This window comes from Oncorhynchus tshawytscha, linkage group LG23 (genome assembly GCF_018296145.1).
Source record: "Oncorhynchus tshawytscha isolate Ot180627B linkage group LG23, Otsh_v2.0, whole genome shotgun sequence".
Lineage (NCBI taxonomy): Eukaryota > Metazoa > Chordata > Actinopteri > Salmoniformes > Salmonidae > Oncorhynchus > Oncorhynchus tshawytscha.
In genome coordinates this window covers 3,688,090-3,714,056 of record NC_056451.1, presented here as the reverse complement: position 1 = coordinate 3,714,056, position 25,967 = coordinate 3,688,090, and the positions used below count along the sequence as shown (strand labels likewise).

The 25,967-nt window shown below is 44.5% G+C and overlaps 1 protein-coding gene across 17 annotated transcripts in view; it reads right to left on the bottom strand.

Annotated features, from left to right (window-relative positions):
• LOC112223137 (plectin) overlaps positions 1-25,967 on the bottom strand; it is a 182,224-nt gene that overhangs the window by 27,032 nt on the left and 129,225 nt on the right. For 6 of the 17 annotated variants that reach the window (XM_042304455.1, XM_042304448.1, XM_042304449.1 and 3 more), the window contains exons 2-13: positions 17,866-17,927; positions 14,861-14,875; positions 13,891-13,980; positions 13,162-13,197; positions 11,997-12,074; positions 11,689-11,781; positions 7,884-8,050; positions 3,425-3,540; positions 2,802-2,902; positions 1,989-2,108; positions 867-962; positions 546-673 (exon numbers count right to left, since the gene is read on the bottom strand). In XM_042304455.1, coding sequence (XP_042160389.1) covers positions 546-673; positions 867-962; positions 1,989-2,108; positions 2,802-2,902; positions 3,425-3,540; positions 7,884-8,050; positions 11,689-11,781; positions 11,997-12,074; positions 13,162-13,197; positions 13,891-13,980; positions 14,861-14,875; positions 17,866-17,927 — 1,102 coding nt within the window. Of the gene's footprint in view, positions 1-545; positions 674-866; positions 963-1,988; positions 2,109-2,801; positions 2,903-3,424; positions 3,541-7,883; positions 8,051-11,688; positions 11,782-11,996; positions 12,075-13,161; positions 13,198-13,890; positions 13,981-14,860; positions 14,876-17,865; positions 17,928-21,518; positions 22,037-25,967 lie in introns of those variants that run through there. The other 11 variants (XM_042304453.1, XM_042304456.1, XM_042304450.1 and 8 more) reach the window with 6 other exon arrangements.

The following is a 25,967-nucleotide window of genomic DNA, read 5'->3' as shown; positions in this document are numbered from 1 at the left end:
ATACACGTGCGGTTGTGAGGCCGGTAGGACGCACTGCCAAATTCTCTAAAATTACGTTGGAGGCGGCTTATGATAAAGAAAGGAACATTAAATTCTCTGGCAACATTCATTAATTCATGAAGTCAGCATACCAATTGAACACTCCCTCAAAACTTTAGACATCTGTGGTATTGAGATTGTGACAAAACTGCACATTTTAGAGTGCCATTTTATTGTCCCCAGCACAAGGTGCACCTGTGTAATGATCATGGCGCTTAATCAGATTCGTAATATACCACACCTGTCAGGTGGATGGGTTATCTTGGCATCCCCACTAACAGGGATATAAACTCATTTGTGCACATTTGAGATAAATACACTTTGTGTGCATATAGAACATTTCTGGGATATTTTATTTCAGCTCATGAAACATGGCACCAAGACTTTACATGTTGCGTTTATATTTTTTGTTCAGTGTAGATCCAGATGAGGATTGATGGAATCGTGGAATTCGTGGAAGAATATGGCCAGACATTGATAATCACCACACAGCTTTACTCACTCACCTCTCAAACTCTATCCTGAGCAGTCGTTCTCTCTCTAGGATGGACACGTGAAGACGGCCCCATTCCTTCTCCACATCAATGGGATGGTAGCCTGGAGGGACCTTGACCTGACCAGCATGCACTGCACTCTGTAGAGGGGTTGGTGTAAAATAATAAGTGTTATCTATCTATATCAATCTGTCAAAAAACTGACTAGAGTATAATGGAATGGGATCCAATAGAGTCGAGTACAATTGAATACAATAGAATAGAATTCATTGAATAGACTAGAATGTAAACAGAATAGAAAATAATAGAATAGAAGCTCTGTGCATGGCTAACCTCAAAGGACTGGTAGATGAGTTTGGAACGGTGCTTGTCGGCCTCCTTTGCAGGCAGTTCTGTCTCTTTGAACTTCAAGAACTGACGCCACAGGATCTGAAAGAGAGACAGAATGAAGGAGAACATTTCTGAAGGAGACTTCTCGAGATACTGCTTATGCCTGTATTTTGGGAACCATTTTCTAGGAAAAGAGATCCTGGATCTAGACTACCTTGAAGCACAATATACCCAGCCTTGTACCGCTCATTCTGATCATGCCATTACATCGGATGAAAAGGAGGTGGGACCATTATAATAGGTGTTCGAGTTGATAAAGGAAATTTGACACAGAAGGGAGTCCTCCTCTGTTTTACTGTACAATTCCTGTGTATGTACTGTACAAGATTTGTAAACGGATTACAGCAACTGATAGGTTCGTGAATGTTATATACATTATCCAATAGGAGAACTTAGCTGACCGAGCCTTTATCTGACAGTCCCTTTTCGTCTCCACAGAGGAAGTTGCAGTCACGCAAACGTTTTACGACTCCGAGCTAGCCAGGGAATGGGGAGGGGCAGTACGGAAGATTCCACTGAGATTGAGGTAGAATAATGTTTGCCTTCGGGTCTGCTTTCCTCAGCTCCGGCGCCATCCACCCAGATGTCACACGATGCCCGCAATCTCTAGGCTGGACACACGCTGTAAGTGCTCCGTATGATGTGGTATCGAACGGCAGAGCTACCCGCTGGGTCATAATGGCTTAACTATTTTAACGGCCACGCGTCTCAGGGGTGCGTGGCTTCTGTTGATGCACGTGCGCATACATATCAGTAAGAGCTCAGAGAAACGAATCTCCAGAACGATTTGATCATGTAAGGCATCTCTGAATAGGCTTATGGTAACCGAAAACAAATGAAGGTGTGTGTGTGGAGAAATGTAATAAACATAATACACAGCAATTAAAGAAAATGCCTTAGCTACAGACCCCAATATATAGACACAGAAACACATACAGTATGTTCAGTATCCAAGCTCCAGTATACATATATCTAGTAATCGTACTTTATATGACCAGCAGCAAGTAGCATTCCAATCCCACTGACAACAGCGCTACTAGTAACTGTCCAGGTAAGGAGACTCACCTCTATCTCCTCATAGCTGCCTGGGAACCTCCTCTCGCCGAAGATAACGACATGGTGGCTTATCCACTGTCGAATGATAGTGACCAGCTCATAGTACTCCGTCCAGCGCAGCTCCAGCTCCTGTAACACAGACACAGCAGAAAACAGCAGACAATAACAGGGTTTAACGACAGACAGCAAGAGCCTTCTCCTGGAGAGCCATGATAACTCGCCTGCTCACACACCACCCTCACTCAATTAGGTGTCAACAGAGAGAGAGAGAGAAAGTATGTTTATGTGCAATAAACAAAGGTTCCCTCCTATACTCACTTTCATTATATGTTTAGTTATCATTGGAGAACAAATGGCACACTAAAAATCTGTTTTGGCAATACACCATTTTGCTTTTCCAACATGGCTCTTCTGTGTGCTGGGATCATGCTGTGGTGTGAGAGGGTGTTTATTGGGTAGAAGGTTCTTTGAGGTAAACACAGAAGGTTGCTAATTTCCTGCAGCTCCATTAACGATCACAGGATTTCCTCTGTGGTTCCAAACTGAAGTGACTCTGGACGTCAGCGTTTTAAACAAAACAAATGACATGTTCTGACTGACTGTCACAAGCCTGTGTAATCCGGGGGGGGTCCTCGGAATTCACCCTCATTGAAAGTAGGATTGAATGCAATAACAGTGGCTTAGCGTGCCCCTTTTTGAATGTATCAATCTGAGTCTCGGACATAAGATATGTCCAGTTTGTGAGTATATCAGGTTTAGGGACAATCTTGTAAAAAAGAATTGAAGTGATCAGAGATCAGCGGTGGTCAGAAATACACTCACGTTAGCCTGGATTCCATCCTGGACATCCCGGGGCATGGCATCATACAGGGACGACACGTAGGTGATGATGGACTTCTCATCAGGGTGCGGCACGTCAACATCTGGGAAAATAATTGTGTGTTTATAGATTTTTTTTTTCACAGCAAAAGAGGAGACTCTGCAAATACCAAAAATGGAATTAAGTACTTTGAGGTTCATTGTATAACAAAAAGTTCGGTGTACCCAGTCATTATTTGGTATGTGAAGATGATTGTAAACATTAGTTATACACTTAGATCATGTTCATGGTGGATTTGGAGAAGGGGGGGGGGGTATATATTATATTTCCAAGCTCTTCGTGTTCCATCTGGAGTCTCTCACCCCTGACTCTTCTTCCGTTAAATATCAAAAGTACAAAGCTAGGTGGTACGTGGGCAGAGAACTTGCGGTGCATTCGCTAGGAACAAAACAGAAGCAAACCACGAAAATGGGGAGGGAATTTGCCGAATAGAAACTATTGTTTGCGTTGGAAGAAAACGTTTTCCGTTGCGAAACATTTTGATACAGTGTGCACTTGTGATTCCACCCCTGGTGCGGAGGTCAGCCATCGTCACATGTACTGGAGGATCTCTGTGCGGTCTTACCCTCTGGATCCAACAGGCGTGTCACGCCCAGGTCTGTCTCTGCCACGTTGAAGGCGTACTCCAGGTTCTGCACGTTGGTCTGGCGGTACACCTTACTCATGTCAATGAGTCTAGGCCTGAGGAGACAGAACCATGGGACATCGGTCACGATTGGTGTAAAGGCAGTGTAGGCAGTTGAGGAGGGTATAAGGACTGGCCGGGCAGATACTGATAATTCATACCTACATATCACTTGTCCTAAAAAAATGTTTTTTAAATGGCACGTCTGTATGTCATAAATCTGCAGTGAACACCTGCCTCCCCTGAGGTGCTTGGCATTTATATATGAACGGAATGTTACATGGGGCTGCAGCAGACAACCAGGGCAGACATATTTCAAATTAGATAAACACCTACACTCGCTCCCCGTTACACTCATCTGCACCACGGAGAGGATAGTAAGTGAACAGAAAATACCCATAAAGGAAACATTCAAATCATGCTGTTACTCAAATTCAAATCTTAACCAATTGAAACATAACATTTAACAAAAACAACAAAAAAATCGGTAACAAAAAATCCCTCTCTAATTCATTTAGTATTGCATCCATTAAGTAAAAATGTCACCGTTTAGAGCTCATTCTATATTTTATGGCACAGTATACTCATTCTCTCTTTACAATACGCTCACATTATTCTGATATACTCTGAAAGTAAAGCCCAAGACAAAGAAGAGAGAAGCTTAGAGCAGATCCGTACAGCGATTTGACGTGATAGTTGGAGCGGATAGCGTAGTAGTCCCCAGGGCTTGGGTCTGATTCCAGGCACCGCACCTCCCTAAGAGAGAGCTGCTTCCGTGGCCTGGGGGGCCTCCCTTCTACCCTACTGGGGCTGACCAGCCTCCCCTCCCCTCCCTGGAGGCTGCGAGGGCTCCAGTCATGTCCCAGCCCTGTCCCCTGGCCCAGCTCATGGTCCCCTGAGTGGGAGTCGCAGCTGGAGTGGGCCACTGAGCTGTGGGAGCCCTGGCCTGAGTCGCAGGAGGAGCCTTCTGAGAGGATATCGTCACACTGCATGACCACACGGTCTTCCAATGAGCTGACCAAGCCCGTGACCCTGCTGGACGACCTGCCAGTCCTCTTCCTGGACTTCAAGGACAGTTTCCTCTTCAGATTCGACATCATGGTGCCTTCTGGGAGTTGTAGTCTCCCCAAAACGGAGAGCTAGCTGGCTAGATGTTTCGTACTCTTCCAGTGGCAAGTGAAAAACGTTGCACTTAACAGTGAGCTTCCAATTCCAAAAGGCTTGCTGCTCCAATCATTTTAACCAGCTTCCTTGTGATGGTTTGGCGTTTTCTCAGGAGACAGCTGGGTCCAAGTCGGCAGAATGTGCAGGTTTAATCCCACCCAAGCACTGACGTCTTCAAAAAGACACAATCATCATGTTGAGGTTACAACGAGTGCTCAAACCTCTCCTTGAGACAAGAAACATCTCGGTACCACTAGGAGACTAACTGCTGTCATCCCCTCCTGACCTGACCTCCCAACCTCAGCCCTGTCTGTCCAAAACAGCTCCCCCGATATCAACTGTAACTTTCACCAGTCCAATGTAAGGTCCTTAGTTCCCAGGGTGACAGCAACATTCAATCGTCCAAATAAGTGTTTTAAAAAAGTGCCGACTGTAGGCTGTGCAAAAAGTAACTCTGCGGTGTTTGCCGTTTGAGTAGGAGTGTTACAGTGACACACCTCTCTCCTTATGAAAATCAGCTAGTAGACTGCCTTAGGTGACACTCACAGCTTAAAAAGTGTTCTCTCTCTCTCGCTCTCTGTTAGAGAGAGCAGGGTGTAGCTCAACTTTGCAGGTACACGCACAGCTTTGATTGAACCTGCCCTGTGGGCCTCTCTTTCTTCCTTCCTTTAGTGCCACACCTTGCTGGGTATTTACCCAGATTTCCCTCATCACATGTCCCTCTTTCAGTCGCTCTCATAATTCATTCAGACTCCCTGGGGATGTGCAGGGTGCTGCTTTCATTACATGTTATGTGCTTGAAAACACTATTATTTACAGATAATGTGGCTGTCTCTGTGACTTTTTAGGCCTCCGCCTAAACTTTGAGAGACCACAGACATGTCTCCACTCATCCACTCTCATATTCATGTCTACATGTAACTGTATGCTTCAACAGTGACTAAAGCAGCTCCGAGGCCATTGTAATACTAACAGAAGGACTGAGAACTCATCTAGTCACTCCTCTAGTCCAGGGCTCCCTAAGAAAAGGACTCCTATATATATATTTTTAACCTTTATTTAACTAGGCAAGTCAATTAAGAATAAAAGTTTATTTTCAATGATGGCCTAGGAACAGTGGGTAAACTGTCTGTTCAGGGGCAGAACAATAGGGTTTGTACCTTGTCAGCTCGGGGATATGAACTTGCAACCTTTTGGTTACTAGTCCAACGCTCTAACCACTAGGCTACCCTGCTGCACCGGGGTAGCAGGAGTGTAGCCTATGAAAGGATAAGTAAACAAACCCATCTTTCCCAATTCTATACCACCCAGGTGCCTCAGACAGCACCCTCTCCACCTGAACGTATATTAGTGAGTCTAATAACATAATAATAACAGCATACACAGTAAGTGCTCAAATCAGTGCCGGTACCTGTATCCATCTGACACAACACCCACCTGTGGTATTCCAAGCCCAGTGCACTGACAAGTTCAAAGGAATGTCTTATTAGAGCTGCCTGAAACCTGTACGATCAGGTACGGCCAGGAGAGGAGATTGAACAACTACAGAGTTAGAATAAAATTGTAATTTACCTCAGGACTAGTCAGAACTGAGAAATAAACACTAAGTGGACGCACAAACCTATTTTATAAGACATGGAAAACCTTTCTCTCTTTTGTTGAAACTAGTGTCTTATTGATTTATGTACCTGATAGTTTACATTTGTACTAGATATAAACTACGTTACCAAAATTATGTGGACACGTGCTCGTCAAGACAGCTCATTCCAAAATCATGGACATTAATATGGAGTTGGTCCCACCTTTGCTGCTATAACAGCCCCCACTCTTCTGGGAAGGCTTTCCACTAGATTATGGAACATTGCTGTGGGGACTTGCTTCCATTCAGCCACAAGACCATTAGTGAGGTCAGGCACTGATGTTGGGCGATTAGGCCTGGCTCACAGTATGTGTTCCAATTCATCCCAGAGGTGTTCGATGAGATTGAGGTCAGGGCCCTGTGCAGGCCAGCCAAATTCCTCCACACCGATCGACAAACCATTTCTGTATGTACCTCGCTTTGTGCACAGTGGTATTGTCATGCTGAAACAGGAAAGGGACTTCCCCAAAATGTTGCCACAAAGTTGGAAGCACAAAATCGTCTAGAATGTCATTGTATGCTGTAGCGTTAACATTTCCCTTCACTGAAACTAAGGGGCCTAGCCCGAACCATGAAAAACAGCCCCAGACCATTATGCCTCCTCCACCAAACTTTACAGTTGGTACTATGCATTGGGGCAGGTAGCGTTCTCCTGGCATCCGCCAAATCCAGATTCGTCCGTCAGACTGCCAGATGGTGAGGCGTGATTCATCACTCCAAAGAACGCGTTTCCACTGTTCCAGAGTCCAATGGCGGCGAGCTTTACACCCCTCCAGGGGTGTAAAGCTTTACACCTCTCCGGTCGATGCTTGGCATTGTGCATGGTGATCTTAGGCTTGTGTGCGGCTGCTCGGGCCATGGAAAACCATTTTATGAAGGTCCTGACGAACAGTTCTTGGGCATATGTTGCTTCCAGAGGCCGTTTGGAACTTGGTAGTAAGTGTTGAAACCGAGGACAGGCGATTTTTACATGCTTGTGTGGCCTACCACTTCATAGCTGAGCCGTTGTTGCTCCTAGACGTTTCCACTTCAGAATAAAGCGATGTGTCATGACAACCCTGTTGCATTTAGCTTAGCACTACCGGAGACGCGAGGACAAGACATATTAACACCTAATAGTGCCACTGTACCCACTCATGTTACTACTGTGGGTAATAACATGAGTGGGTACAGTCTACAGAGGGGTGCATTTGGGGTACTATTTTTGGGGTTAATCTCACCTTTAAGAATAAACCTGAAATGGCTGGAGGTGAGGCTACATTTGAGGAGACAGTGGGGCTTACGTGTAACATTCTGATGTTCCAATCCAAAGATGTTCACCAGTATCTGAACATTAGGTGCAGTATAGTCTCTTTTGACATACTTTACCCAAGATTTGGTTCTGGGTACAGAGATTAAATACTGTAAACATTACACTACGTATTGTGGCTTGAGGTGTCGGCCGCCAAATAATAACAACATATGCCATTTAGCAGACCCTTCCGCCAATCACGCGTGCATACATTTTACGTTCAGGTGGTCGCGGGAATCGATACCCAGTATCCTGGCATTACAAGCAGCATGTTTCTACCAACTGACCCACAGAGGACCACTTACTGGTGTTTGTGGATGACGGCGCTGAAGAGCTTGCCGTCCCTCCAGCTGGTGGTGAAGTTGTCACAACGGATGCCCTGGTAGCCCTCCACCATGCTCTGGGACCACATCAGCAGCTTCTCCTTAGCCGTCATGTTGTCTGACTGGCCATTCACCTGGATGTCCGAGATCTAACAGGGGAGGATAGACACCGGGGTTAGACGGGGGAGGATAGACACCGGGGTTAGAGAGGGGAGGATAGACACCGGGGTTAGACCGGGGAGGATAGACCCCGGGGTTAGACCGGGGAGGATAGACACCGGGTTTAGACCAGGGAGGATAGATACCGGGGTTAGAGAGGGGAGGATAGATACCGGGGTTAGACAGGGGAGGATAGACACCGGGGTTAGACATGGGAGGGTCGACACCGGGGTTAGACATGGGAGGGTAGTCACCGGGGTTAGACGGGGATGATAGACACCGGGGTTAGACAGGGGAGGATAGACACCGGGGTTAGACGGGGGAGGATAGACACCGGGGTTAGACGGGGGAGGATAGACACCGGGGTTAGACGGGGAGGATAGACACCGGGGTTAGACAGGGGAGGATAGATACCGGGGTTAGACAGGGGAGGATAGACACCGGGGTTAGACAGGGGAGGATAGATACCGGGGTTAGAGAGGGGAGGATAGATACCGGGGTTAGACGGGGAGGATAGACACCGGGGTTAGACAGGGGAGGATAGACACCGGGGTTAGACGGGGGAGGATAGACACCGGGGTTAGGGGGGAGGATAGACACCGGGGTTAGACGGGGAGGATAGACACCGGGGTTAGACATGGGAGGATAGACACCGGGGTTAGACAGGGGAGGATAGATACCGGGGTTAGAGAGGGAGGATAGATACCGGGGTTAGACGGGGGAGGATAGACACCGGGGTTAGACAGGGGAGGATAGACACCGAGGTTAGACGGGGGAGGATAGACACCGGGGTTAGACATGGGAGGATAGACACCGGGGTTAGACATGGGAGGATAGACACCGGGGTTAGACCGGGGAGGATAGACACCGGGGTTAGACAGGGGAGGATAGACACCGGGGTTAGACCGGGGAGGATAGATACCGGGGTTAGACAGGGGAGGATAGACACCGGGGTTAGACGGGGGAGGATAGACACCGGGGTTAGAGAGGGGAGGATAGATACCGGGGTTAGACGGGGGAGGATAGACACCGGGGTTAGACAGGGGAGGATAGACACCGGGGTTAGACGGGGGAGGATAGACACCGGGGTTAGAGAGGGAGGATAGATACCGGGGTTAGACGGGGGGAGGATAGACACCGGGGTTAGACAGGGGAGGATAGACACCGGGGTTAGACGGGAGGGGGATAGACACCGGGGTTAGACAGGGGAGGATAGACACCGGGGTTAGACAGGGGAGGATAGACACCGGGGTTAGAGAGGGGAGGATAGACACCGGGGTTAGACATGGGAGGATAGACACCGGGGTTAGACGGGGAGGATAGGCACCGGGGTTAGACGGGGGAGGATAGACACCGGGGTTAGACGGGGGAGGATAGACACCGGGGTTAGACCGGGGGGGATAGACACCGGGGTTAGACAGGAGGGGGATAGACACCGGGGTTAGACAGGGGAGGATAGACACCGGGGTTAGACAGGGGAGGATAGACACCGGGGTTAGACAGGGGAGGATAGACACCGGGGTTAGACAGGGGAGGATAGAAACCGGGGTTAGACAGGGGAGGATAGATACCGGGGTTAGACGGGGGAGGATAGACACCGGGGTTAGACGGGGAGGATAGAAACCGGGGTTAGACAGGGGAGGATAGATACCGGGGTTAGACGGGGGAGGATAGACACCGGGGTTAGACGGGGAGGATAGATACCGGGGTTAGACGGGGGAGAAGGCCACACGCTACCAGGGTTGGGGTCAATTCCATTTAAATTGGGTCAATACGGGAAGTTAACTCAAATTGGATGAAAACGCCTCCTCAATGACGAGATTTGGAATAGAAAATGGAATTTCAGTTGACTTCCTGGATTGAATGAATTTATATGGAATTGTCATGGTGGCAGAGGGAGATAGTTTGAAACAATAAAGATATCATCTATTTGAGAAAATGTATTATGCATTGTAATGGATGGGGTTTGATTCAATCATATGATATTCTGGTTCAATATGAATCAGGTTTGTCTACCTCAATGATCTGTGGTGGAAAACAAGAAAAAACATTGTTTTTCAGCCAGGGAGGCAACTCTGTCATCAATAGTACATATGTGACATCAAAGGGAACCGCCAACTAGATCTCAATGCCAAGGTCATTGAATAGGTGGGAGGGATGTCCGGCGGAGACTGCTCCTGCTTTGGGTCTCAAGACACAACTTAAGCACTATCTGATCCAGTGCGGGAACACGCACCATTGGCTAATGTGGCAGGACTTTATTTGGGCTGGAATGGAAATTAAATGAGTCACAGTCACCAGAGGCTCAGAGGGTACTCTCTGTTCTTGCCAAAAGACCGCTCATTTACCAAATTCTCTGCCGACTGGTCTCTTTCTGTAGTCGGTGTGGTGGGTATACTGTAAGTGTGTGTGTGTGTGTGTGTGTGTGTGTGTGTGTGTGTGTTCTCCTCGGGATCCAATCCACCCTCGATGGCCCCACCCTAAACCTCACCCCTCTGAAGAAGAGGAGAATTCCTATGATGACTCACCAGGCACCGGCCCTCCTGTGTTTTCTCATTCTGAGAAATGGGAGATACCCCTCTCTATCCAACGCAGTACATGGAGTACAGTAAACCAATGTAAAACAACAACTAGAAGTTGAACTGATGTCTGTGCCCAGTAGGTATACTCTATACCAGTCTTAGTTAGGTATCAGACCTGTTTTCAAATACTATTTGAAATCATTTATAATACTTTAGCTAGGCTTGATTGATTTTGTCATTCGATTTTGGTTGAAAGTTGTGAGAAAAAAAAGCAGTGGTGTGAAGTACTTAAGTAAAAATACTTTAATGTACTACTTAAGTCGTTTTTTGGGGGTATCTGTACTTTACTTTATTATTAATATTTTTGACAACTTTTACTTTACTACATTCCTAAAGAAAATATTGTACTTTTTACTTCCTACATATTCCCTGACAACCAAAAGCACTAGTTACATTTTGAATGCTTAGCAGGCCAGGAAAATGGTCAAATTCAAGCACATATCAAGAGAACACGTGGTCATCCCTACTGCCTGGCATGGTGGACTCACTAAACACAAATGTGTGGGAGTCTGTCCCTGGCTTTCCATACATTTTAAAAGAAAGACAATTGTGCAGTCTGCTTTGCTTAATATAAGGGATTTTAAATGACTTACTTTTACTTTTGATACTTAAGTATATTTTAGCAATTACATTTACTTTTCATACTTAAATTTAAAACCAAATACTTTTAGACTTTTCTTCAAGTAGTATTTTACCGGCTGACTTTTACTTTTACTTGAGTAACTTTATATTAAGGTATCTATACTTTTCTTCAAGTATGACAATTGGGTACTTTTTCCACCTCTGTTAAAATAATTATAATTATTAAACTGTAATAATACTATGATTGAAATATATTTCATAATAATTTGATGACAGATTTGACAGCAATGTGATTTTCTGAAAGCGATGTGGTAACATTTCGAGTGATTGAGATATGATATGACAAATATGATTGGATTGAGTTCAATTTGTGATTGTTGCTGATTGGCTTGGATCAGAGCCAAGGGGATAGGAGCATGAGGAGCTATATGATATGGGAACACAACACTGACAGAGAAGGACACCTGGAAGTGAAGGATGATGGTCCATATCAGCCCAAGCGTCAGCTTGGGGTTACCATCCGCAATGTCATCGTTTCTGATGTTCACCAGCTTGACCTGTGATTGGACGACAGAGAAGAGCGAGACTTAACAATTATAGTAGCTCACATCATAGTAGATACATTATTACCCTGTTCCAATGCATTTAGATATTTGTCTCAGTCATGTCACTTATAGTAAGTCATCTTAATACAGTACAAGATAAGTAAACTCAGAGGGTAACTCATGTTACATTTTCTCCATTATTATATTTCAATTGTTGTTTCTCTTACCTGTCGGTGTTTGAGGAAGTCCAGTGCCATCTGTACATTCTGCAGCTTGTGGAATCTCATGCGGCCTTTCTCTCTGGGCTGGAGAGAGGGAGAGAGGGAGAGAGAGAGGGAGAGAGAGGGGGGCAAGAGAGAGGGGGCAAGAGAGAGAGAGAGAGAGAGGGGGCAAGAGAGAGAGAGAGAGAGAGAGAGAGAGAGAGAGAGAGAGAGGGGGCAAGAGAGAGAACGACACAGAGAGAAAGAGACAAAGAAGGGGGAGACCGAGAGAGAGAGTGGGTGGGGGGGGGGTTAGAAACAGACATGCTACCTTAGAAGAGGCGTGGAGAAATGCGAGTGAGACATTACGTCGGAAGAGAAAAATGTGATGCAGCTACGACAATATTCGACAAACAGGAAAAGGGAAATTGGGAAATAAGTTGTGGACTCAATGACAAGAGTACACCCGATTTTCCTCCAAAGGAAAGGATGAACGACAAAGAATACGATGAATAACTGATGTGTCTCACAGATCTCCAAGTACAACTTCCCTCATTATAACACCACATGAATGACATCATACCTGTTCTTCACATTCGACAGACAAACACAGAGGTAAATAGGAGATACATTTGGAGTGAAGGGGGGAGCATCAGTCATGCATTGGCTGAGCCAATAACATGATTAGTTATTAGGTACAGGAATCTTTGGTTGGTTGGTTGGTTGGTTTTGAATTGTGTCACCACTTCATACATGTGTTCTGATTGGAGAACAATGAACTGAAGACTTCCACTTCCAAAGAATACTGCATTTGTGCTATGTAATAAGCATTAGTAATTGAGCTAAACAGAAACAAAGTTATTTTCAAACTGATCATTTCCAGTGCTTCAAGTATTGTTATAGCATCAATGACTAGTCAATGAAGTAGTTAGACAATTATGTCCTTCCTTCATTCAGCCATGGCACCTACTAATAACAGAGGGTATTTGTTTACAGCCAGCAGCGAAATGGTTAATGCACCTCTGAGACTTTGCAAGCTTGTCAATGATAAATAAGTGATGCCCAAAGGGGGGGGATGGAATCATACGCACAGCAAGTGACATCATGCACAGCCGAGCCACTGGGTAATGGATGACTCAAGCCACATGAAGTAGAAGATGATGGCGGCCGAGTTATAGAAAACCCCACTCACCAATCGCAAGTTCCTGACCACGTCTCTCTCCCTTGCCTACCCCCAGCAAAGAGCAGTGCAAAGAGAGGAGACATAGGCCAAAGGGCAAAGGTCAGCATACAGGAAAGGGGGGGGAGAGTGTAAGGGGGTAAAGAGGGGGACATGAGGAGAGGGGGGAGCAGAGAAGGAGAACCAGAGAACGGTCAGACAGGAGCACACAGTACAAAAAGAGAAGCCAAAGTGGGGTTAATGTGTTAGGACCATGGAGGTGTCTGGTAGATGAGCAGAGACCAGCAGAGACCAGCAGAGCGATGAGCTACTATAGCAGAGACAGAGTGCAAGGCATCCATAGAGTTCTGCAGTAACCTATAATGCATCATCATAATGTGCAAGCATCCAGTGTTGACTTACTGACTTATTTAAATTTTTAAAAATCGAAACAACTACAAATGGTTAACATTTCCGGGGACTGGAATGAAAGGTAGGTAAGCAGGGGTTGTCTTAGACAGTTAATGGTTCTTTGTTTACTTTCCAGTTACTGTCTAGTTAGGTTGTGCTACGACTTGAAAGTCTAGCTGATGTTTTGCTTTGCTTCAGGGATTGTATACTGGTTTGGATTAGGTAGGTATAAATAAGGGTTAGACTTATGTATCTTAGGGTCAGGTTTTCAGAGTGGGGGGGGGTTGGATCGAGGTTGGTCACAGATGCCAAGATCAGTCCATTCACCAATCAGAAGTCAGCAGCACTCACCAGCGTCTCCCCAGAGAGGACCTCCAGGAGGGAGATCAGGTTGTGTCCATCTCTCAGGTCTTCATACAGGTCTGTGACCTGACGCTGTGACTGTGGGACAGAAAGAGAAGGGAGATATGTAAGGCAAGGGTTGTCATCACAATGCATTTTTTGTTGTTGTGCAACACCTAGACAAAATACCTAGAAGCCGTGCATTGTATTGATGTAATAACGCTTTGATATTCTGGATCTGGTTATGATTCTGATTTGATAGGGTACCTAGACATGGGGATCATTCTCTCACAGTAAACCTTGGAAAGAGCAACCAATCTTTACAGTATAAAACTAGACAAAATGTTCAAGCTCCTCTCAGATCAGTCTACGCGGCTCATGCTATAAACCGGCAGCGCTCGCTCTCTCTCTCTCTCTGTACATCTGTACAAAGGACAGGAACGCATGGCTGCGGGCAACCAATCAGCCTGCGTTCGACACTCAGACACCTGCTAATTGGCAGCTGCCTGATCTACTGAGATATGATGGATGGACGGATGACAGGGAGTCTTCATATAAAAATAAAAAAAAGTTGCATCAATCAAAAACGACTAAATCTTTCGCACATACATATAAACAGTACAAACACAGGCAGATACCTGCACATGAAAACCGATACTACAGTGAGTCTTGGGACTGCATGCCTGCTATAATCATTTCCAGTGAGAAAGATGAACCGTGATCGTGAGCAGAAGAGGGTGTAAGCTTAGAAAGAGACGTAGGGAATGACTGAAACTGAGGGATTTGTGGGCCCACAGTCCACAAGGCATAGTCCTATTTCTGTGTGACACCGTCAGTTTAATTCCTCGTACTTTCACAGCGAAGGCATAGGCGTGGGGAGTGGATAGTGTTCAGGTGGAAGGGGAGAAAGTGAGCTACATCAGAATGTGTCCCACATACAGTGCCCTTCTGCTGGGGCTTGCAGGCAGCTGGTACCTACCTCTGCTTTCCAGTGCTGGACAGAGGAGAATGAGTGGGTGAGGGACGAGACGGAGAGAACAAAGGGAATAGAGAGGGAGAATGACCGAAAGAGGAAGAGAATATGAGTCTGAGATTAGAATGATTCATTATTCAAATGGCACTTTAGTAAAAAAAAAAAAATGTAAAGAATGAGAGAAAATGAAAAAGGTTAGATGAATAGATTAAAAGAGAATGGTCAAAATAGTTACTAATATTAGTGCTTTATGACATGGTTAATGTTGGGAGATTGCAGGCAATGCCTTGCTACTGTGTCAGTGTGTTGCTCTGTCCTCGCACAGGTATGTACAGGTATGGTATGTACACAAGTATGTATGCAAGTCTCGACCCTTGTAACACCCACTACCTTGATTTATTACTGGCATCAATGGTAAGTACTTATATAATACTGTGTGTTATAAGTAGTTGTACAACCCTGTGTGTGAACACAGTAACTCACTCCTGCCCACCTGTGGTGTACACACTCCACCGGTGGTGGCTTGAAATGCAGCGAGGATTGATGATGGCCACTAGGGATCCCTGTTCACACATTAATCGTGTAAGATTGTTCAACTTCAACTAAAAGTCTCCAACTTCAACAATATTATACAAGTTGTACGTCTGGAACTGATGGGACAAGATCGCATAACATTCAAGTGTTTTTCTTCAGTTGAGTCAGCGTGATCAGGTGGTATCATGTGCACTCCAGTCAACCCGAGTCAAGTGATCCATTTGATCGGCCCTCAAGGTTAAAACCATTAGGGCCAGTCAACACAGAACCTGACAACTCCTCATCCACCACAAACCACACACTAGGCTTTCCCATTACAAAACACACTTTAGGTGATGCGTCCTTCAGTTAACCTAGGGTTACACGTAGGTGATGCGTCCTTCAGTTAACCTAGGGTTACACGTAGGTGATGCGTCCTTCAGTTAACCTAGGGTTACACGTAGGTGATGCGTCCTTCAGTTAACCTAGGGTTACACGTAGGTGATGCGTCCTTCAGTTAACCTAGGGTTACACGTAGGTGATGCGTCCTTCAGTTAACCTAGGGTTACACGTAGGTGATGCGTCCTTCAGTTAACCTAGGGTTACACGTAGTATTATAATGTTGAACGCCTATAAAGAAAGACAAAACACACACGTCATTGTATAAGAAAATAGGGATACTTTCTGTCTCTCCGGTCTGTACACTTCATTAAAAGTGAACGGGGCATTACATCTGCAGAATGATGTAAGCTACAGTGGATTTCTTTTTTACGTAACACCGGAAAATAACGGCTGAGAAACCCTTCCCACCCTTGTTGACACACAACAAGATTTATGCTCGAGTGAAAGTTATTCCATATTCTCTGGAAACGCATTAACAACATTAGTTCAACATTAGTTCAACATCAGAAGAGCAGGCTTTCACACGGACAGACTGTTATAACACTTTCGTTTTACCGCAAAATTCATTTTAATGACGAGGCTAGTTCTGTAACAATGCATTGCATACCACATATTGTGTACGGTATTAACCCGTTTCTCAGAAGACCGTTCTCTCTTAAGAAAGCTCTTAATTAAGCATTCGTCTACTTCATGTCAATACATAGCCGACTTAATCTAAACTTTCTAAAGGTAAAATGTACCGACTTCGCAGTTTGTCGAACATTAAATGAGATGCAAATCTTGTCACATGGGCCTACCGTCTTGTCATACTGGTAGCGGGAAGACAAGAGACACAGATTGATTCCTCTGATAATGTCTGTAAGGAGCACTTAAGGACCTTGACTAGCAAAGAGCTAAGGGCGGGCGGGCAGTCAGCCAGCCACCCAGACTCAACAGTCAGTCTGTGTAGCACATGTGCTACTGTTGGCCCAGCCAGGAGCCACCGGGCCTTGGGCCCAGAACAGAATGTGGTGCTTCAGAGGCAAAGAGCAAAACGAATCCAGATGTGTGTGACTCACATAAAACACTCAACGAAAAGACTGTGTGCTTGTGTGTTATATCAGGAACAGAGTGTGTTCGCACAGCACGGCGCACATACACTGTGCATGGAAAGGAAAATAGTATTTTTGTTCTTTTTTTTGAGGGGAAATTAATGGGTTTGTTTCTTTTGAGGGAGAATGGAGAATTATGAGGAGTCCCTTAATGGCTTGAGCTGTAAACGTTTGGTTACTGGTGGGATTTTGTCAAATGAATTATGACCCGGGGGTATTTATACATGTACTAGTGGGAGGGGCTGTCGTTATAATGTAAAATCATGTCAAATAAAACTGATCCTAGACCAGCGCTCCTACTCTGAGATGCTTTATGAATACAAGCCCTGGTGTTTGTTAAAGAGTCGTCCCCGTTTTAAATTTGAAAAACGAAACTACACATCCAAAACACATCAATAAAGTATCGGGCCGGTGTCGTTACGATTCCTGCCAAAGATTCTAGCCTACTCCTGTCATTAGTGGCAAAATGACTTCTGAAGCTAAAAATCCTTTTTTGCCGAGAGACTAAATTGCAATCGTCAGAAAACACACAGCTCAGCCCCCATGTGGTTGGTTGGCCAATTATGAGGCATGATTCACGAAGGAAATATCTGCCATTTGCCATTCCCACACATCACTTCTGGACCAGTAGTGATCCAACTCAACATAAAATCCTACTTTGACAACTTCTGCGGTTATTCTGCCACTTCAGTAACCACCATTTTCATTAGTTTTATGGTATTTGACTGACATTTATGGATAATAACACAGGAATATTGCTTTTGAAAATGCTGTATGAGTCATTGTGAGAAGTCCAGTAAAGCACAGAAACAACATTGATACATATCTATTGAAATCAAACTGATGTTGGTTAAAAATGAGTCGGTGTGTGTGTGTGTGTGTGCACGTGATTGTCTTTGTGTCTAAACTATTGATACCAGCAATTAAAGTAAGCAAGGCAGGGAGAGTAAGTTAGGTATTGAGTTATGGAGCATATAAATGTACTCTGGTAGTGTGTGACCATACCTTTATCAAGTGTTTGTTCACCCATTTTGTGAAGGTCTTTTTCTGTACTCGATCCCGTTCGTCTGCAAGACACAAAGAGCAAACGTCAGACATGATTATAGAGAAACAAAGATTAGATAAACCCGAGGAGTACATTAATAAGTCATGTTGAGGTATTCTTTACTGAGGGTTGAGAAAACTCAGTCTAAATGAAAAACAGATCGCAGGGTATTTGGGGATAAGGAGAAGACCAAAGGATTTAAAATACATTTAACATGAACAGCGAGCGCTGAAATCTAACAAGTATCCCAGATGCCGCCATCGTTTTGCACATCCCCGAGACAAAGAGAAGTCATTGGATGGGATTAGTCTAGCCCGGTGAGACATGATAGCAGAGCGTCGGGACTAAACATGTCTGACTCACGAGAAATCATCATAGCACAGTCAGTGTCTAGATATACACCCTCGTTGTCGAGTTGTTTCTGCAAATGCTATTCACTAACAAATGACTACAGGCAGGGCCTGAGGCTTAGTGGAAGCATTTACACTGTACAGGTGCTCAGTATCTCTACAGGCCTGGTACTGTATGTACACATATGTTGCTACATACTGTAACGGACACTGTTGCGCTTGTGGAACATGACAAGATATGGTAGCTCTCAGAGAGTAAGACAACGGTGCCTTAACGGGCAGATAACCACATCGGGCAGATCGATACGGTTTCAGCCTCACCATACTGAGTGGAATTGACACACCCGCAGTAAAATACCTGGACACACCCCACTACTCTGGGGTACTGATAAGCATACTGCAGAGCGCAGACACTGACGTACCAACTATAGACACTGACCCTCCCCAACTAAGAGGCACATCACCAACAGTTAGTCATCATGCCAGACCACTTCACTGAAAGATTGTTGATTTTTTTTGTTGTATATTTTTGTATATTTAACCAAAGAAGTCACATTGAGATATACATCTCTTCTTCAAGTGAGCCCATCAGTTATATCAAGTGAGATAGTACTGATGGCCAATCCAATAGCAATTCCAATAGGTTTGTTTTTCGAAAGTCATACGTCGCATTGAAGACAATACTGTATTTATTACACTGATAACTCATTATCCAGACAAAAGACAAGCGTGTCCATATTAATAATATGTCATTAACAACCGGCATTTAAGGTTCTTTATCAAAGCCTACCGTACCATTAAAGGGAAAATTGCTCCCCAAAATCAACATGGTGAAAATGGCGCGTTTCTATGTTTTATAGTAAAAAAAGATAGAGGAAGTTAAAATGTTTCCAATGACATCATCAATTTGTAGACAATGCCTAATAATAATAATAATAATAATAATAGGTTAAAATCACACGATGCACACCAATGGTGTTATTGGAAACACTTATCTTCCTCTATCTTTTCTACAAAAACATAAATAAAAATGCGCCATTTTCACATATGTTGATGTTGGGGTGGTGCTGGAGATGATGAATACGAAGTTGCATTTCTTTTTGAATTTTCCCTTAAGGTGGCAATATGTTACTTTTTGGCCTCGACCAAAGTCACATAGAATTGCGAGTTATAGATCTATCATTCTACTTGAAAGCAAGTCTAAGAAGCGATATTTCTATGCTTCCCATTCTTAAGTTTTGCTGTTGCATCCTTTACTTTGGGTTTGGTACACCAGCTTCAGACAGCTGAAACAACAATATTCATGGGTATGGAAAATGTATTTCACTGCGGTTTAGATGTTAAAATGATTCTCTAAACTAAACTAGCTTATTTTGTCACATAAAGTGAAATTTGGCAAACTATTCGAGTTTTAGCAACCAGGAAATGGCAGAGCAATTTCTGCATAGTGCAACTTTAAGGAAGCCTCGGGTCTTCAGCTACTCCTATGACAGCTCAGGTCATGTTACTGAATGAACTGTTAAACATGCTATATAAGTTAAACGTTATCAGTCTTACAAGGTGGTGAAAAGCATATTAAGTACCACTCACAGGCTAGGCACTGCAGAACCAAAGTACAACGGTGTGTGCTGATTCACTGTGACTGCAAACTGAACCCGCAGGCTACACTTTTGTATTCTCAGGTGGGCGCGTCCGCCATGTTGCTATTGTGTTATGGGATCACGTTGCCGTGGCAACCATAGGGTGTGTGTGTGTGTGTGTGTGTGTGCCTGGAGACTATTGACTTCTGTCATTCTCTGTCGTTCATCAATACTGCTACAATACGAGGGCAATCCTGATTTATACGGGACACTCCCGCTCACAGTTTATGCGAGGTAAAAATGCTCAAGTATCACGGTCGGGGGGACTAACACAAATACTTGTGTTAGTCCAGCTTGCAATCAGCATACACAGTGCACCCAGTCATGACTCGGGCTAAGACAAACTATTTCAACTGCATTGTGTGATGCCAAAGATAAACACAGTGATCACAAATTCACAATGGTAAAAAGGGGCGAAAGTCCTACCTCCTTTACCCAAAGCCATCTCCTTGATTCACTGCAGGACAAAGGAGTGTTCCAGCCCATCTTAAAAGTGGTAATCTAATAGGTCCTCCTGAAATGAGTCACTCTCAGCACTTGATTTATAATTGGCCATTAACCTATAGACACATGACTACTACTCCACTCTTCTATAAAATAACCAGAAGTGAATGAGCAAGTAAGAAAATATCTATAAATGTCATTCAATAAGAAAAAGGGTATACCCAAACACACTTCAGCCCAGCTTAAATGAAAAAGGGAGTCAGGTGCTCGACTGAGGGACTTGAAATTCCAAAAAACAATCCTTACCCCATGACATTTCAATGGGTGACTATGCAGGAAAGGAAAGGAAACAACCACAAAAAAAGACATGTAAAGGACGCAAACAGCCTCCCTGTTTCGGCGTGAAACACCTTCATTAGAGTCTTGAAGGCGTTTTACACCGAAACGGGAGCCTGTTCGTGTACCGTATAGAAATATTTCAGATCTATGCAGAAACAGAGCGCTCCTTTTTCTTTGTCATCCTGGATAGTCAACCGTTAAAGTGTCCTGGGGTTTGGTCATTTCTATAGGAGCTTTATCAACAATGTATAGGCCTACTGAGATTTCATCCCCACATTTCGTGAATGGGTTCGCTGACCACTAGGGTGGGAGGGAACGGCTGATGTGTTAGATTAGTGGGAGTGTCCACTCTTGGTCACAAATGTGGACGACTGGAGAGACACAGAAAACATGACAGCAAAAAAACAACAACAATGTAATTTTAAATCTAAATGTATTCCCATAGATGATGATTAGAGAAAGCTCAAACTGTAATTGAGAGTGCACTAAAGGCTCACAGTGGAAGCCACAAGCCCTCTTTCAATTTAAATTGACACTGACAGCTGGTATGATTCTCAGCATCATGAAGGAGCTCATTATTTCACAGACTTGTCTGTGCAAGGATATGAAAATGGTCCAAACCTGTAACTACAGCAGTAAAACCTTCCCTTTCACACAAAAAAAAAACACCCAGAATTTGAACTCTCTCCCTTAAGTAATGACAAACCATAGTATCAGAGGCAAACTTTCCATATGAACCTATTTGACACACTGGCTAGGTGAACACTGAACCAAACTGTTCATGTACTGTAAACATATGTACTGTAAACACTTCCTAGGTTAATGCTGTCATACTAGTACCTTTCCTGCCATCCGTAGACTTGAGCATCCCCTGGTAGTAGCCTTCGTCTGAGGGCACCCTGTCCCTTCCATCCCTGCCACCACTGCTATCTGTCGAGAAGTTCCTGTATCTCTGTTGCTGACCGCTCATGGTGCCACTCAACTCCGAATGAATGAATCAAAAGTCCCCTCTAGCGCGCTCTATGCGACCGCTTTGTCACCACAAGGTTTCTGTTGGTAGCTATAACGGTAGCTATAACGTTTCTCTCTTTCCTGCTCTTACTCCGCTTAAAAATTCCTCAGTGCTCCTTTCACTCGGAGGGAGCATGCAGTCGTATGGCTACGTTCCAGTCAGCACTTTCGATCTAGCCTATGATTGTATTCCTCTCTCGCTCTACCTCCGTATGAGATCTTCTCTTCTTTTCTTCCCGTTGATTTTTTTCTCCCTCTCCTCCTCTCGCAATAAGTTATTCCTGTGGAGTACAGTGTCTGGGCCTGTCCTTGTGCTGATCTGTACAGTATGATAACTGCCTGAGCGTTTGGAGGACATTGTGGTGGGTAAGAGGCTCGACCACACCCCTTCCTCTGCCCTGTCATATTGGTGTGGCTGGTGAGAGCAGGAAGGGGGCGGGGAACAGAGGAAAGTGAGTGATCAGACAAGGTGTGGTGGCCAGCAGGCCGTTGTGCCATAAAAGACACCATCTGCATACACTTTTACTTGTCATCTTACCTTCGTTTACTGAAGGGTACACAATACACACCCTGAATCCTTATACTTCGTTACGATGGCTGTATAAGCAATAACGAAGAATGGCACCGGAATAAATAACACAATATTGTTTTACGGTTTGATATAATTTCATATTGTTTTAGAACACAGTTCAACATCTAATTACTTTTTAATCGCACGCACACACACACACACACACACACACACACACACACACACACACGTGATTAATCATTGCCTACTCACAGCATTCCTGAAAGAGCTGTGGGTGTTACTCAGTGTGATGAGGAAAAGGGGGAGGCTGAGGGAAGGGCTACTTTGGCATCCACACACACTGAGAGATCAGCCATGACCCAACCCTCAACAAGACTATACGGTACTAGCTATATCTAAGGACATGTAGATTCTCGAACTAGACAATTAGTGAAGGAGTACATATTCCCTCTGCTCTGCTGAAGGCCTGACAGCGTGTGTGTTTTTTGTTTTCCCTTTAACTACACCAGCATGAACTAAAGTACACTCATGCACGCTCACAGACCTGATTTCCTCAAACCCAACACTCACATGTAAAGACATTACAGAGACATTCTAGCACAACTCCACTACAACCAGCTAGCATTGTTGAACCAGTGATTATGATTATCAGTCCTTTATCAGCCTCTAACCCAGAGATGCCCATTCAGATAACTGATAAGACACGATATCAGTGAGGACTTGTTTTGGTGTCTCATTCCCTCATAATAACATGGGAAGACCCAAAAATACACTTAAGGGAGACCCAGGTAAGAACCAGGGGTATACTACAAAGTAGGCTCAAGGAGCTAGCCAGCTTACTTTGGTAAACGAAAACAAAATACTTGATTTTCTAGTTCATTAAAAAAGTTTAACTTAAATATGTGTTTTTGATTATTGAGTCAATTAGAACATACCCATTTCAAGATCTTTCAAAAACATGCATTTTACCTCTATGACAATATTTAGGCTAGTTTAGTTGGCTAACTCCTTGAATCTGCTTTGTAGAATACCCCTCAGAGTTCCTAGGCCTGTGTATTTTCAGGCTTCACTAAGAACTGTAGGGTGCTGACACCCAAAACAATGCCACAGGGTGTGACCAACAGGCCCTCTAAACGTTAAGAAGGTATGCATCTCATTTCCACACCCTGTCTGACATGACATTAGGAAGGATGTAAAACAAACAAAAAAAAACACTTTTCTTTCCAATGTGAGGTGATTAATTCCATCTTGTTTGAACATGAAGCAGTTGATGTGTCAAGATGTGTGTTTGTTTTATTTGACACTAAGTTCACAAAATTTGAAAATGGTGGAGAGGCACACCTTAAATAATAGCTTTGTGTCCTCCCACACGTCTAGGCAAGAACAGGAATTAAGGAGGCCAAGCAAATACCATAATACTGTACAGTCCAAGACATAAAAGGGAAGAGAAGAGTAATAACAACACACACATAATCCCACCTCGACAGGGCTGGAGGCTAAACATAAAAACACTGAGGATTCATATGGTCACCTCTCACAGGAGAGTTTGGATAGTGTAGCCTGGGAAAGAAAGGATTAACATATGATGTCATTGATTTCAATGTGCTTAGCAAACCACAACACGTTAACTGCTACTGATACCTCAAAACAGGTTGGGAGTTTTATGAAACAGAGTGAGTTCAAGGAATCAAATTTCAATGTGCATGGGGTTGAACGAAAGCTAAAAAAGAGGTGAAGTGAAAGGGCTTTGACCGTGGACTACTGCTTATGCAGCTAGGAGGATGCTGACAGAGCAGGGCGACGTGATGAGCCGTTGGAATGTGTCTGCGATCTCCTCTCTGCTGGCCGGGGCACTGGGCCAAAGTCCTAACCTAAATATCCTAACCCACCACCCCAAACAAACACACACCCTTACACCCCCACACCGCAAGGATTGGTAGGCCTGCAAGAGGCTGATACAGTATGTGACAAATCTGTCCATACAGATCACAATCCTGTCATCTGCCATATCACATAAACAATTAGTTGTATAAGCATGAAATATAAAGGTACATCTTGGGTGTAGCTTATTGTATAGAACTTGATAGCTTGTCACTGGATCGTAAATAGCTTGACATACTGGACCGTACAGTATTTTATACCTGAAGGTCAACACTGCAATGCAGTGGCACAGGTGTGAACACCAATGTTAGGCACTTCTCTTCAGCAGTGTGACATAATGATACGAACAGCTCCGGTGTGATTTTACCCTAGGTACAGATCTAGTATCAGCTCCCCCTGCCCCATTCTGAACCCTAACCATTCATGGGGGAAATGCAAAACTGACCCAAGACCAGTGTGTAGGGGCAACTTCACCCTTCTCCATACAGTGCATTCGGAAAGTATTCAGACCCCTTGACTATTTCCACATTTTGTAACATTACAGCCTTATTCTAAAATTGATTAAACCATTTTTTAAAGAAATGTTTGCCAATGTATAAAGAGAAAAAAAATATCACATTTACAAAAGTATTCAGACCCTTTACTCTGTTGAAGCTCCTTGGCAGCGATTACAGCCTCAAGCCTTCTTGGTATGACGCTACAAGTTTGGAATACCTGTATTTGGGGAGTTTCTCCAATTCATCTCTGCAGATCCTCTCAAGTTCTGTCAGGTTGGATTGGGAGTGTTGCTGCACAGCTATTTTCAGGTCTGTCCAGAGATGTTAGATCGGGTTCAAGTCCGGTTTCTGTCTCGGCCACTCAAGGACATTCAGACACTTGTCCTGAAGCCACTCCTGCGTTGTCTTGGCTGTATGCTTAGGGTCATTCTCCTGTTTTAAGGTGAACCTTCGCCCCAGTCTGAGGTCCTGAGAGCTCTGGAGCAGGTTTTCATCAAGGATCTCTCTGTACTTTGCTCCGTTCATCTTTGCCTCCGGCCTGACTAGTCTCCCAGTCCCTGCCGCTGAAAAACATCCCCACAGCATGATGCTGCCACCACCATGCTTCACTGTAGGGATGGTGCCAGTTTACCTCCAGACATGACACTTGGCATTCAGGCCAAAGAGTTCAATCTTGGTTTCATCAGACCAGAGAATCTTGTTTCTCATGGTCTGAGAGTATTTAGGTGCCTTTTGGCAAACTCGAAGCAGGCTGTCATGTGCCTTTTAACAAGGAGTGGCTTTCATCTGGCCACTCTACCATAAAGACCTGATTGGTGGAGTGCTGCAGAGATTGTTGTCCTTCCGGAAGGTTCTCCTATCTCCACAGAGGAACTCTAGAGCTCTATCAGGGTGACCGTTGGGTTCATGGTCACCTCCTTGACCAAGGCCCTTCTCCCCCGATTGCTCAGTTTGGCCAGGCGGCCAGCTCTAGGAAGAGTCTTGGTGGTTCCAAACTTCTTCCATTTAAGAATGATGGAGACCACTGTGTTCTTGGGGACCTTCAATGCTGAAGAAATGTTTTGGTACCCTTCCGCAGATCTGTACCCCGACACAATCCTATTGATTCCTTCGACCTCATGGCTTGGTTTTTGCTCTGACATGCACTGTCAACTGTGGTACCTTATATAGACAGGTGTTTGTCTTTCCAAATCATGCCCAATCAATTGAATTTACCACAGGTGGACTCCAATCAAGTTGTAGAAACATCTCAAGGATGATCAATGGAAACAGGATACACCTGAGCTCAATTTCGAGTCTTATAGCAAAGGGTCTGAATACTTACAGTACGTATATAAGGTATTTCTTTTTTTAATCTTTAATAAATTG